Consider the following 15,068-nt stretch of genomic DNA (forward strand, 5'->3'; position numbering starts at 1 on the left):
CAACTCAGTGTTAATATGAACCAACTTTGTGTGTGTGTGTCTGGGGGGGGAGCCAAACAAGGCTCCAGCTGCATAACCCCAAAAGAGGTCCTTTGAGGTTAATGGACTACTTAGGTGTGTAAAGGAATAGAGCAAGTATCTATAGAATCAGTCCCTACGATCTGAAATCTTCGACATTAAAAACCTATAAAGGTAGCACTTCAGCATATCTTTTATTAAAAACATACACAAACTATTTTACATGGTGTTCTGCCAAAGTCTCCCTTTGTTTTCAGAGTTATGAATACGAGCCCTTTCAGTTGAGAACTGTTGGACAACAACAATGAAGGTTGTCCCTTTCTGCTCTATTAATCTCCTTATCTCTTAATTTATCCCCACATGTTCCCTGCATAATTTAAATTCAGAGTTCACTAAAGCTTTCTAGTTTGGGTTTGCTTTTACCAGCATAAACATACACTGGCTCCCATTTTTCACCTGTCACATGGACTGACATTTCCTCTAGTAGAAAGAAATTTCCTAAGGTTAACAACCACTTCTCTATTAAAAAGAACTACTACCTGAGTCATTACAAATGCCACAATAAGGAAGGGTGGCATTTTTCACTATAACTTCTTTCAACAGTTGAAGGTGTAATCCCCACACACAGACACTATATTATACTTTGAAATATTAATGCTGAGCTACATCATTTACTCTTTCATCAAGAAAAGACAACAGATTTCAATATTCTGCACACTGACGTGATCTAAAAAAGAAAATAAATATTTAGAAAAACTTTGGAAAATAGGGACTTATTCTTTTTAGAAACGAATTATATTTGAACATGTTAAATCATCAACCTAAAACAGATGAAGTTGTAGGAAAATACTTTAGGGAAATATGTGGCCTCACTAACCAAGATCCTTTTTTATTTATTTCATTCTGTCTCTTGCATATGCTCTTAGTCGGTTTTCTGTCATGAAAAATTTCTAGACAAATTTTCCAATGGTTTATTCTAGTATTATTTGAAATATACCTTAAAACAAAAAAAAAGGATGAGAGCAAAAATACTGTCCGTTAGGATCTTGTACAATCTTAGCTATTTACTGCATAATCTAAGCTTTCACTGAAAATAATGAGTTGTATTAATTCTTTCTACTGGTAAAATAATGCTCCCTGGATGTCAATATCTTGCTACTCTGTAGCTCAAGCTTTACAGAATTTTATCTCCAGCAATATAATTCACTACAATCAAACTGCAGGTAAGTGAATACAGATAAATCTATTTCATGATTAAGGGCCAAATCTTGCTTATCTTATGCAAAATGAATAGCCCCAACCTCAATTGGACCTCTCACAAGAGTAACAGAAGCATGAATTGGCCCACCGTATTTCAAAATAACAACACAGTAATAAAAACAGTTATAAAAGCTCATACCAGATCGTATGCAGACATAAGCTTTTTCTGCACATCAAGCATGGTCCCCAGAGGCTCCAGGTAAGGGAATGTATCTTTCATATAGACAGTGGCAGAGGGAGTATTGTCGCTGTTTATGAGCCGTGAGGATAAAGTCAAGATGCACTGCTTCAGACTGGCAATTGGAGGGAGTCCACAAAGCTCTTTAACGGACACAATTGCATTCTGTGGGGAAAAAATGGATTTGCACTTACTGTCGTGCACCATCCCATTCCGGTTTATAAAAGTAAGTCAATTAGTGCCACACACACACACGCGCGGTTTCGTGAGCATTTGCAAAATTCTAAGAATAAATCTGTTCCTGTGATCATACTTTTTGAGTGAGGATAAGAAACTCATAAGAATTAAAAGATAATCTGCAAAGAGTAAAATAAAAAAAGGGTTGTGACCTTTGCTGCTTCTTTATGATTTTTATAGAAGGCCTGAAAAAACATGTAACTGCTTTTTTTAAAATGTAGGAATATCAGAAATAGAAACTCATCTTCTCTGATTTTGCTGAAGGGTTCAAAGGGTTGGAGTACTGAGCCCTAACCCTTACCTGAATGGGAGAGAGGATTTACTTTTTCACAAATAAAACTTTTATTCCAAAACTCCGTCAGCAGTTTGCGTTAGGGCTTGTCCCCACAGAGAGTTAATGCGCGGCAAGCCACTGTGAGTCTCTACAGTGCACCAGCTTGTCGCACATTAACGTCCCATGCGGACACAGCTATAGCATAGTGACATTTCTACTAAGCTGCACTCTGGAAATTTCACTGCACTGGAGCAGTGTTCATACAGCAAGCTATTGTGCGGCAAACTTGTGCATTGTCAATTCACACTCTGGCTTGCTTATCAGTAACTCGCAGTGTAGGCAAGCCCTAAGAGTTGTGAAAAACAAACAAAAGGGCCAGAGTCTCAAGTCCAGCTCTTCTGTGCCCAATGCAGGTTTATGCTTTCTGTTCCTGGTCCAGCATCAGTCTGTCCTGAGGTACCATGGAGCAATAAGGGGGGAGGGATAGTTCAGTGGTTTGAGCATTGGCTGCTAAACCCAGGATTGTGAGTTCAGTCCTTGAGGGGGCCACTTAGGGATCTGGAGCAAAATTAGTAGTTGGTCCTGCTAGTGAAGGCAGGGGGCTGGACTCAATGACCTTTCAGGGTCCCTTCCAGTTCTATGAGATAGGTATATCTCCATATAAGAATATAACTAGAGGGCTGGTGTTAGTGCCACTGGCTGCCTACCACCCCAACTGGATGGTTCAAGCAGCTAGTGAACAGGAGGGTCTAGATGTGCCAGTCTAGAGCTACCCAGCCTCATCCCCTTTAACTCAGATCTATGCCACCTACAGATTCACCATGCTGGTGGAATGCTCAGACAGCCAATCTGCCAGACCCATAGGTGCTTTGCTCTAGCAGGCCACCTATAGCGCAGCCAGGATCTGACTAAAAAGCTCTTCCCTCTCAAGTGCTCATATTTCAAATCTCTTATATCATAATTACACCAGTTCTCTAATTATCCATTGTCCTCCAGCAAACATACGTTGGAAAAATCTGATGTTTCTCACGAGAAAAGCAAGCAAGAGAAAAATCATTGTCTTTAAGGGTTGCATTGCGGATCAGACAAAATAAAAAAGGGCAAACATTTTTTCTCTTTCATGGGTCACCTGTAAGAACATCAGGTGACCCAGGTCAAACCTAGTTAAAACTCCAGAATTTATGCAGAAGTCAGCAGACACGTGGTTGACTTGTCCTCGTGATTTACCTTCTTCCAAGTCATACCACTGTTGCCAAAATCCACAATAATCCCAGTAACAGAACATTATAGGAACCAGGACAACACAACTGTTAACATACTGCATTTTAGACCCCTGTGAGGATAAAAAAATTGGGATCCACATCCAATCTGCATCCACAATAATGAACTTGTGACCCACACTCCACCTTTTATATGTATTTGCATCTGCACCCGCACCCGCACCCAATCCCACTGTTAGAGCCCTGTGCATATAAAAAAATTTGGATCTGTATCCAGTCGGCAAAGATAGTAAACAATACAGCTGCATCCGCAGACGCAGCTATCCGCAGATATAAAGTGGATACTTGTGGATTTGCAGGACTCTATAATCTTTGCAGGTCAGGCATCAGAAAATGTTCAAGTAATTAACTGAGGCTCTTCTATTAATCAAATATATTTGAATGGTGCATTAGAAAATAAAATCTGTTGTCTGGTTGCCATACAAAGCATTTTTGAGAACAAGATCTAGAAGCAAAATTTAGTTTTTGAACACAAACTAATACTATTTTTAGGTCAGGTTTATAAATTATTTTCTGGTTACACTACTTAGTATATACAGCTGTAAGCTAATATTTATTGTTACAGAATAAAGGAATGTAAGGGAACAGAAGATGGAGTCAGAGGTTCAAATTAGTTATTTTCAAGGCCTGCAAGGAAGAAAAGCCTGGGAAGAGTTTCCCATTCTTAAAAATATGCTTAAGATATTCCTCTGAGAGTGATTTATAACTTATGTCATTTTGTAAACCTTTCCAGCTGCCAAAACTAAATTTGCTTTAGACTCTGTCCAGAATTGCAGGGTCAGTGAAATAATATAAAATGTGTTCTTGTCCTGTTTTCCAAGGATAAATACAGTTTCCTTTGCTTTACCAAGAAAATAGCTATTGTACATTCGCCTATATAAATAAAATTCGTATTGTTTAACCTTATTCGTTTTGTTTCTCTTTGGCAGCATCTACACCACAGATCTGATTTTCTCCTAACTGAACCAGTGAGAATGAATGAAATTAAGCACAAAGACTGCAAACCTACCATGCTGACTCATGTTCTGAACCATTGCAGTTTCCTCCTGTCCATTAAACGTTTTCAATTGCACACTGGGTGCTTATCCCACAGTTCCTGACACATCTATAAGAACTGGATTCTGGGACTATGGTACAGTAGCAGGAAGTCTATCCATTTCAGCCCAAATTGTGTTAATGCTGTCCACGCTGCATTGAACCAGTTCAGACTAAACCGGCATTTAGCTAAAAGCCAAATGTAATCCCAATGGTATTTGGTTGACTTGTTAAATGTATAGAGCATGTGTGTATGGGGAGGATTGTGTTTTAGGTCGGATAACATAGTTCTCAGCAGAGTACACAACTGTAATGTAGACAAGACCTTAATGACTCATTCATTTGGGTGTTTCTAAACATGCATGCATGCACGCGCAACACACACACACACACACACACACACACACTTTTCACTAGCTAGCAAGAAAAAGGTAAGCTGACATTCTTCAAAAAGGAGACAGGATGGGATGTCTCTCTAGTCCTAGGGCCTGGAGATACAAGCTAGTCCTCAACTCAAATCTCCCAATTAGCTAAAATCCAAAGAGTGCGTTTTGATTTTTTTTTCTTTTAAATATTTTTCAAAACTTAAACAGATGCTTAGCCTGACTTCTATATGTTAATTAAACCTCAGTAAATATCAAGCTTTTGCAAATCAGTGCTTTATGTATTTAAACTGCAAGGGCTAGATATTCCTTTTAGTTACACAGGTATAATTTTGAAGCATGTCCATTGACTTCAGTGGAGTTATGCTGCTGTGACTGAGATCAGAATGTTTACCCAAGTGTTCAGTACAAAGCAATAATGAAGTAAAAAGTTTCATACCTGCATGTTTTCCCTCATGTCAGTGGCCTCTCGTAATGGATGCACGGCTAGTTTAAAGATATCATCTATAATCTTAAGGCTTGTATTCCTCAGCATGGTATACTCGCTTCCTTTCTTTCCTATTCTCACCGACAGACTGCGCTTTTGTGCTTTTCCTCCTCCACTTCGATTAGTTATTGCAATGTGAACAAAAAGTGTAACATGCTCCATGATATCTCCAACAAAGGAGCGCAAGGGTATATGCCGATATCCAGGCTGTAAACATTCAAGTGGTATGGTATACTGGCCTATAAACTCATCACCAATATAGTCATCATCCAAAACAACAAAACGGATCATGGCAAGTTCTGGTAGATTTATCTGGAACTCAAAGCTTTCATCAAAAATAGGATTGTCACTGTTTTGCTGAACAGTTTTAGTTCTTTGTTCTGCACAGTCTGCAGGAATTCCATGAATTTCTATGCAAACATATGGGTCTATGACATCCCCTTTTGCACAAGCTCCCTTGGGCTTTGGAAAGTTCTGACCACTGATAATTTTGACATGTAGAACTTGAGGAGAGACCCCTGGAACAATGCCCTTTGTATTTGCACTAAAGTAAGATACTGCATCACGCATAACAGAAGGTCTAAGGACATAGCCACATCCCCCATTCTGTAAAAACCAGCCAGTATGTAGATCCATCATTGGTCCTGGAGTCTGATAGTTCATTGCCACTATCTGACAACCACAATTCCAAAAATCTTGGGGATTTAAGTTACTAGAGTCTATCCTCATAGCACTTGGGTATATCCTAGACAAAAATTTCTTGTTGTAATTGACAAAATCCTCTGGATACTCGTTTGCAATTCTACTGGCCTCTGCCTCACTGAAAGAGCAGATTTCCCAATAATTCTGACTTTTCATAGATACCACAAAATCTTTGTACTGGACAGACTTGCATATCGATACTAAATCGGACAACTCTCTGCACAGCCAGATCAGCCTTGGTTCATTCACATAATCTTCAGACACTCTTCGAGATATTTCAGCCTCTTCATCTTCATCAGTGACTTCTCCTTCTAATAAATCCTGGTCAGAGGGAAGCTTCTTCCCTTTCACAATGATCTTCATTTTCAATTTCTCAGGTGATGGAAGGTAGGCTTCTGATGGTAAAGGTGCTTCTGTGTAGAGTTTGTTTCCAAAAATCTTCTTCATGTGTTGAACCATTACTTTCTGTTGTTGTATTGAGCAGTAGTTACCCAAGCAGAGAATGAGAGGATACTCTGAAGTAATGAAGGCTAATTTGTTTATTACCTCAATAACATTTCGAAAGGCAAGTGGTGATGTCATGCTATTACGGTTACAAATGATGGGCTCGTTATCGGGACCATCACAAACATCAAGTTCAATACTCCTACAATTCATTTTTAAAGCCCTGACATAACCATTGATATCAGCTGGCCCTCTAAACTGGTCTTCTATTAGATAGGTATTGTGAGATGCATTGATATAGTAATGTGATAAAGGCTGAGTCATATCCTGGACAACTTTTCTGTGCTCAGGGTCAAAAATATCACATTCTGGGGACACCAAATACTGAGTAAATCCATCAATTGCAAGAAATCCCTTCAACCGTCCTTCTTGAGAAAGTTCATACCTGCGGATAATGTCTAGACACATTTCTTCAGTTATATGAGCAACTCCTTGCTCAGCTTCTAAAAAAAGCATGAGGTCATTAGCATCCAAATATTCTTTGTTTTTAGATATCTGCACTAGTAAGAAATAAACTTCAGGTCTTGTGCAAAGTTCGCTGAATGCTTCACAAAATTCCTCTTTAGTTACTCGAGTTGTTAGTTTTTCTTTGCTTTTCTGGATTTCCTTAAATTTTAACCTAATCTTTGATTCCTTTAGGGTAGGATTAAGCTGTTTGATTAACTCTACAGATGTATCTTCTAACATTATGCCATTACCATCAACATCTGCAGCTTCAAATACAGTTTTTAGCCACACAAACCGTGGGGTATTCTGGCTGTTTTCCATCAAATCCAGAGGTTGTTTACTACGAGAAACCAGGTAACGTAAACCTGACACCCAAATGTTGGCCACATCAGCTGAATTGGCAACCAGGTCAAGAGACTCGTAGTTCTCCCCATGAATTACAGAGAATGCACAGTCTTCACTAATCTGGTCTGCAAGTCCATTGTTCCTGAATGTTTCAGTGTTCTTCCCTAGTCTTATCTCTTTTACAGCAGAAATATCAAGCTTAGCCTTGTCAAGGTCTTTCTTGGAAGGTTCCCAGCGAAGAGCTTGCAAGTCAGTGTCTAGAGTAAAAAAACGATTATAAATGCGGGAATTTGGACGGACTTTCTTCAGTTCACACCCAGCCTGCATAAAGCTGATACAGTCACTAGCACTGCTTATTTTCTTCTCGGATGGCATGCTGCTGAAGGACACAGTTTTCTTCCTTCCACATTTTTGGTTGGAAGGATCCTGTAAAATAATTTAAAAATAATTAAGTACATTTTCTTCAGCCCTTTGTCACGTGTATATATAATATACAAAGCATAGCTACCTTATATTTGTTTGATCATCAAAACATAAAGCACAATCCCTTCCCATAATTCAATTCTCTACTCAGTTATAGAATATAACTACACAGTGTCTTGCTTGGCTGCAACAACACTGCTGTCACAATCACTCCTGAGAAGCATACTGGGAGAGAGGGGTTGTGGACAATCAAGGTAACTGGAGGAGTTGGGATTGGGGAGGGTTCACTGAGCTGTGAGAAGCTTCACAGTTATGGAATTAACCTAGAGGGTTGCTATGGGGATGAAGAGAGCGGGGGGAGAGCCGAGAAGAGCCTCGGGGGGCGGGGGGTTGAGGTAGAAGGGAAAGCCTGGGTAGGTGAGAGATGGCCTTGCCCACATTCTGACCTGCTTTCCATTCCCCTCCTTCAGTGTTGCCCTCTCTCGCCATATCTGGTGTTTCCACGAAGCCCCAGCCGGTGGCGTCAGGGGAACCCGGGAGACTCGCAGGGGTCACTGACAGGAAGGTGCGTTTCCAACACCGCAGGCTGCAGAGAACAGCCTAAGAGCACGAGTCGAGCCCACCCTGACGGCTCAGTGACCAGCAGGGAAAGAACAACAGGACTCACAGGCAGAGCCAGGGTAACACCTCGTCACCCGAAGCCAGCCCGGTCATTGAGGGGTCCGGGGAGCCCTCTGGGCTGGCAATGCTGCCTTCTGTCCCGGCCCCCAGCACGGGCTCCTGCCTGTGCCCCGTCAGGCCCGTCTCAGCTCCACCCTACGCACCAGGAGGGCGCCAGCCTTCCCTCTCAGCTCCACGCTGCCTGGTAACGGGAAGGAGGAGGAAAGATCAGCCAGGTGGGAGGCAGAGAAACTGCCTCATTACCTGCTCAGCAGGCACCACAGCAGCCCCAGTGGCCAGGAGGAGCAACTACAGCCCCAAAACCTCAGGAGAATTAGTACAAAAAATATAACCTCTCTATAATCCTTGAAGCTCACAGGCTCTGTTTTTCAAATAAGGCCTCCATGTTTGTGTGTGCTATTTTGTTCCCATGCCGTGCCGGTAGAGAGCATGAATGAAACACAGGCATAAAACTGTTGGTGCAATTCTTTAATGTTGCAAAACTGTGCCTTCCAAAACAATGACCTAGTCTGAAAACCAAGCCCATATTTCTTGCACTGTAGATCTGATCAGAAAACCAAATACTCAGTAACATAGTATCTTAAGGATCCCACCATGGATCTAGATGACTTTACCTCTTAAATTAAATCCCAGCACATACTGCTCTGTAAGCAGTATAAAAACTAAGTACAAATGTTTGCATTCTTGGGATAGGTATTTTGAGGAGGTAGGTCATTATTAACGTTTTCTGTTTTTGAAGTATTTGCACTTTACTGTCCATCTTATATACAGCACCCTCCACATTAGCCCATTCAATAATATCTGAAGTGTTATCAAAGAAATACAACCACCATATTCAAAGCCAACTGGCTCTATTGGGAACAATTACAAAACCTCTAAACTTTAGTATTAAAGGTCTTTAGCTAATCTGTCAAGGCAATGAATTAAAACGTTTAATGACAGGCAAAATTACTCTAGCCATTTATTGTAGCATTTAGTATGCTAATTAGGATCAAAATAGGGAGAAAGAAAGTCAATGAACCCAGCACATTAGTTCAGCCTTTTTTTTCATTTCATCAGCACATTTTTCTGTTCCTGAGTCATCATACTGCAATTTAATATATTGCTGGTATGAAAATCTTTAAGCAACAGATGCTAATGAGTATAAATGAATGCAGCCAATTATACAGCAGTTTGTATAAGAGCCTTTTCTTTCCCATTTTTAGATTTTTAAAGAAAAAGTTATTTAAATTTAAAACAACAACATGTTTGTGGTTTTTAGCAAAATCCATATGAAATTCCATATCTCGCTTGTAGTGGAACAGGGTAGATTCCAAAACCAGGAACCTGAACCTACTTACAATGATTTCAATGGAAGCAGGAAAAACCTCATACAGTGTTGCCAACTTCTGCAGTTTTATGGTGAGTCTTGTGGTATTTGATGTCTTTCACACAATGATATTAATAGGCAGCAGGCTTAAAACAAGCAAAAGGAAGTACTTCACACAACACAGTAAAACTTGTTGCCAGGGGATGATGTGAAGGTCAAAACTATAACTGGATTAAAAAAAATTAGATAAATTCATGGAGGATAAGCCCATCACTGGCTATTTACCAAGACGATAAGGGATGCAATTCCATGCTCTAGGTGTCCCTAAGCCTTTGACTGCCAGATGCTGGGATTGCACAACAGGGGATGGATCACTTGGTGATTGCCCTGTTCTGTTTATTCCCTGAGAAGCATCTGGCATTGGCCACTGTTGGAAGACAGCATACAAGGTGAGATGCACCATTGGTCTGACCCAGTATGGCTGTTCTTACTTTATGTTCTTAAAGCCCCAGCATCTGTAATCAAAACATTGAATGGGAATCTCAGCTTTCAATTAAAATAAAAGGTAAGTTTCTAGTCCTCATGGTTGTGGGGAAGTGGTTGAAAACATTAAACAAATGCACTATAAAGGCTCAGAAAGCAGAAGGCATATGAAAAGTACCCATTGTGTGGTGGTGGTTTTTTTTTTTAAATTTCATGATTTTTAAGCTAGTCTCATATTTTTGGAGGGGACACATGATTTTGGAATGTTTGGAGGTTGGCAATACCACTCATTCATTTAGAAAGAATTCACATTTAAAGTCTTCTTAAATAAATACAGTAACTGAGACATTTTTGGACTTTGAATCTACAGCAATCTATACAATGATGGAGGTACTCTGGGCCAAATCCTCAGCTGGGGTGAATCTGTCCCACTGACTTCAGTGGAGCTCTAAAGATTTATCATTTTGTCTTTGCCAGAGAGGGCAGCAAGATTTGCTACAAAACATGCTCACCAATTGGCTTCTGTGGAAAACACACAAGTCGTTTATTTTTAGTTGTGAAATGGCTGTGGTTTTTGATGGCAAATATACCTTGAGTCAAACTAATTTATTTTAGGTGACAAAAATAATGGGTCTTCCTGGGACCATTGAGTGCTGCCTTTAATGGTTGCTCTTAATCTTTAGGGTTTACTGCAGAGAGTTTTTAGTTGGTGTCATACAGGCAATTTTAAATTGTAGAAAAACTGTTTCCTCTCCATGGAGGACTTTTTCATATCTGTTTATCAAGTCAATCAATTCAAATCTAATCCTGGGGACTAATTATGTAAAACGAGCAGGATTTGGATGTTATTGCAACTGATATGATTATTTTAATTGACATTAACAACTAATCACTCTAATCTACAATACAATACATGGAGGAGAAAACAATGCAATTTACAATTGTAAATTGATCCAAGAATGAGCTCATAACCAGTCCAGGTGTTCCTTATTTGGTCACTATTGTATGATTTCTTTGTAATGCTTTTAAAATGAAGCCTGAAATTTGTATATAATTTCAATTTAATAAGGCAGTTTTCATTTCAAAATGTAATCATCAAAAACATTTATTCAAGTTTTGCAAACATTAAATGCTCAAAAAAGTGTGCTGTTAATCTTTTTTAAACTATAGCTTTATTAAATCTCAGGGAGAGGACATATTTTCTTCTAGAGGTACATGCTTACCTAACATTAAGAAAAGAATCTAATTTACATTCCTCAGTTAGTGGTTGAGCGGGTTCCACTAAGGACATTTCCATGAACTATCTATTTTGTTGTTCCATAATTTGTTTATTTAAAATAAAAAGAGCAAGATTTACTAATAAATCAGCCTGCTTCCATCTGTAAGTAAGCATCAAACAAAGATTCTCCTGATAATTAGATTTTATTTCATGCAGCTGAATAAAATCTAGTTAAACAAAATAAAAAACCCAAAACAAACAAAATGTGTTTCTTCTCAGAGCAAGCCAGACCCTGGCCTCTGCTCTTGCACCTTTACACTGCTCTAGTGGGGCAGCTAAGGATTCAGTCAGTGTGGTGTAGCCAGCTTTCAACACTAGGGGGATGATACAAGATGGAACAATTTAGAGAAGTGTCTGGACTGCTCTTAAGTTATGCAAGGGGTCAGTTCAGTACTGCTTGTCCCAGAGACTGGAGAAGAGCAAATGGGGCTTGAAGCCAACTCAGGTCCAGTGTTGAGTTTAGCTCAGGAAGACCAAAGGCTCAGGGCCAATATAATTAGTTATTTTCTTACTTTATGTCTCTAATAAATTCAATTCCTATGTTTTATTCTTCTAACAAACAACATTAAACTACAAATACTTTTATGTTGCAATGTCTCTATTGGCTATAACTTCTGATCTATGTCACCTTTCACTCGGAACTAAATACAGGAATGATTATAGACACCTAACAAGCTAAAAGGTGCCAAGAGCTTATGTGTATGAATAGCAAAACTGTGTTCTTGTGCTAAATGCCCAAGGTATTCATGCTGCAGACTATCAGGAAACTCTCCATTGTATTCACCTACAGAAGAACAAATCTTCTCTTTTATTAATCCAAAACACTCACTCAGTTTAAAAGCACAATGCGATGTTTACTGAATCCTTGAGATTCAGAGTGTATCTTTCTCAGAGACCTTAGACAAAGCAAAATAGAACTTAGCAGGTAGTATGCACAGTAGGACTTCTATTCACCCCTCACCTTTCCACTCCTTGCATACCACCAAGGAGCATCTGTACTAGCTCCACATAAGCCAGTGGGGAGGGCTCCAATGGGAGCAGGTCAGAAGAGCTGCCACAGGATTTCCAGTGACCCTAACACAACAGGCCAGTGACAGAGAGAGGCTACCAGCACTTTGAGTCCTGCGGGGTAGAAAAAAGGCTAGGGGGGAGGAGGAATGCTGTCCCCAGCTTAGGGACAAATTTCATCCCCAAAGCCCTGTCCACTTTGCTCCACATCAAGCCTGATGACTCAGGCTTTATCCAATGAAATGCTCATCTCTAACAACTCTACTATAAAAGCTTTGTAACAAACAGTACAGCAGTGAACTCCTGCAGTTACTTTCATGCACCAGTGACAATTTTTTTCCTTCAGACAGTTCACTGAGTCAAGTCTGACTTGGTCAGTGGTAATTCTAGCTTTATCATCTCAACCATAATAGCAGCATCAGGTTGCAATAACATACACAGCTCTGAGTCACTTTTCAAAAGAAAGTATTTTTTCCTAACTATAGGCCTACACTTCCTCCACATTTCTCCCATTATAGATCCAAACTCATCTTAGTCAAACACAAACCTGGTGTTCTCCCTTTTCTTACTGGAAGGGTGTCACAAAGCTGAGGGGGACCAAATCTCATTCCTCTGGGTGTAAACTGACCTCCACAGGGTTCAAGCAGATCTTTTTCTTCCCTGTGTACAGCAATGCACACTAGAGTAGACAGGTGTATTTTGGGAGGGATGGGGAGTTACAGCTTCCTCCAAAGAATCATGTATTGACTTCTACCAAAGCTTGATTTGATGGTCCATAGATCTGATCTAGTATGTCAACTTTTAAAATGCCATACACAAACAATGAATCCTGAATATGTGCCTTTAAGTCATATTTATTCCAGCAGAACCTCAGAGTTATGAACTCCTCAGGAATGGAGCTTGTTCATAACTCTGAACAAAACATTATGGCTGTTCTTTCAAAAGTTTACAACTGACCATTGATTTTATATAGCTTTGAAACTTTACTATGCAGAAGAAAAATGATGCTTTCCCTTTAGTTTTTAGTAGTTTACCCAAGACAAACCCAAGAAAGAAACCAACAGGACTCCACTGGCCATCACATACAGTCCCCAGTTAAAACCAGTAACTGCACACCGCACCATAGTAATTCTAGCTCAGGAACCAATCCATGCAACAAACCTCGATGCCAACTCTGCCCACATATCTACACCAGCGACACCATCACAGGACCTAACCAGATCAGCTACACCATCACCAGTTCATTCACCTGCACGTCCACCAATGTAACATACGCCATCATATGCCAGCAATGCCCCTCTGCTATGTACATCGGCCAAACTGGACAGTCCCTACGGAAAAGGATAAATGGACACAAATCAGATATTAGGAATGGCAATACACAAAAACCTGTAGGAGAACACTTCAACCCCCCTGGCCACACTATAGCAGACCTTAAGGTGGCCATCCTGCAGCAAAAAAACTTCAGGACCAGACTTCAAAGAGAAACTGCTGAGCTTCAGTTCATCTGCAAATTTGACACCATCAGCTCAGGATTAAACAAAGACTGTGAATGGCTTGCCAACTGCAAAACCAGTTTCTCCTCCCTTGGTTTTCACACCTCAACTGCTAGAACAAGGCCTCATCCTCCGTGATTGAACTAGCCTCGTTATCTCTAGCTTGCTTGCATATATATACCTGCCCCTGGAAATTTCCACTACATGCATCTGACGAAGTGGGTATTCACCCACGAAAGCTCATGCTCCAAAACGTGTTAGTCTACAAGGTGCCACAGGATTCTTTGCTGCTTTTACGTTTAACATCGTATAGTACTGTATTTCCCTTTTTTGTTTTGATTTGGGTTTTTTGTTTGTTTTGTCTCTGCTGTTGCCTGATTGCGTACTTTCAGTTCCAAATGAGGTGTGTGGTTAACTGGTCAGTTCATAACTCTGGTATGTTACTGTATATTTAAATGGATTAATCCTTCATAGTTTCACACTTTCTGAGCTGTTTTGCTTTTGTCCCTTATTAGGAGTGCTTGTCTCCACACTATATTCAGATTTAAATTTGGTCTATACAGCACTGTGTCTCTAGGAAAATATTTAAGATAATTGCGGGGGATCTCAAAGGCACCTATAAGAGCCACATATATTTGACTATAGACATGTCTTGAAATCAAAAAGAAGAATACTTCAGAGCTTCCTTCTACTGAAAACATACAGTCTCGAAGAAGGGGAACCAAAACACCAACTGTAAAGTAGTGTTTATAAGCGCTACTGTTTTTCCATGGTTAAAAAACCCCATAAATAAATTCAGACCAACTGAACTGATTCATCTTAACTTTTCACATTTTGTAAAAAAAGAGAAAGCAATAACTTAACGGCGATTTCCCATCATAACAGCCTTCATGCAAGACAAAAAATATAAGTGTACAGAACACTATTTAGGAAAAGTCACTATTCATAATTAGTGTGTGTACAGCGTACTGAGGATGCATAGAGAGGGAAATCCTATATTCACTATAGGAAGCAATAATGCTTTCAAAGTGCCAGCATTTTTCAAAAGTTTCTACAGATTTGTGTTGCTCAATATTTTGGGTGCCCAACTTGAGACCCGCAGAGCCTGGTTTTCAGAAGGGAAGAGTTCCCACAATTCCAGCAGCAGTCAAGAAGAGCTTCAAGTGCTCAGAACCTCAGAACCACAGGCATCTCAAGTTGGGCACCTAAAGACTAAAGCACCCCAATGAGTGCATATTT

The 15,068-nt window shown here is 39.9% G+C and overlaps 1 protein-coding gene across 3 annotated transcripts in view; it reads right to left on the minus strand.

The window, feature by feature from the left end:
• Positions 1-15,068, minus strand: part of PLCL1 (phospholipase C like 1 (inactive)) — a 325,648-nt gene that overhangs the window by 50,319 nt on the left and 260,261 nt on the right. For all 3 annotated transcript variants that reach the window (XR_004002672.1, XM_030580754.1, XM_030580753.1), the window contains exons 2-3: positions 5,105-7,576; positions 1,418-1,621 (exon numbers count right to left, since the gene is read on the minus strand). Coding sequence is in view for 2 of the 3 variants with exons in the window: in XM_030580754.1 (XP_030436614.1) it covers positions 1,418-1,621; positions 5,105-7,576 (2,676 nt within the window). In the remaining variant the exon portion in view is untranslated. The remainder of the gene's footprint in view (positions 1-1,417; positions 1,622-5,104; positions 7,577-15,068) is intronic.

This window comes from Gopherus evgoodei, chromosome 11 (genome assembly GCF_007399415.2).
Source record: "Gopherus evgoodei ecotype Sinaloan lineage chromosome 11, rGopEvg1_v1.p, whole genome shotgun sequence".
NCBI lineage: Eukaryota > Metazoa > Chordata > Testudines > Testudinidae > Gopherus > Gopherus evgoodei.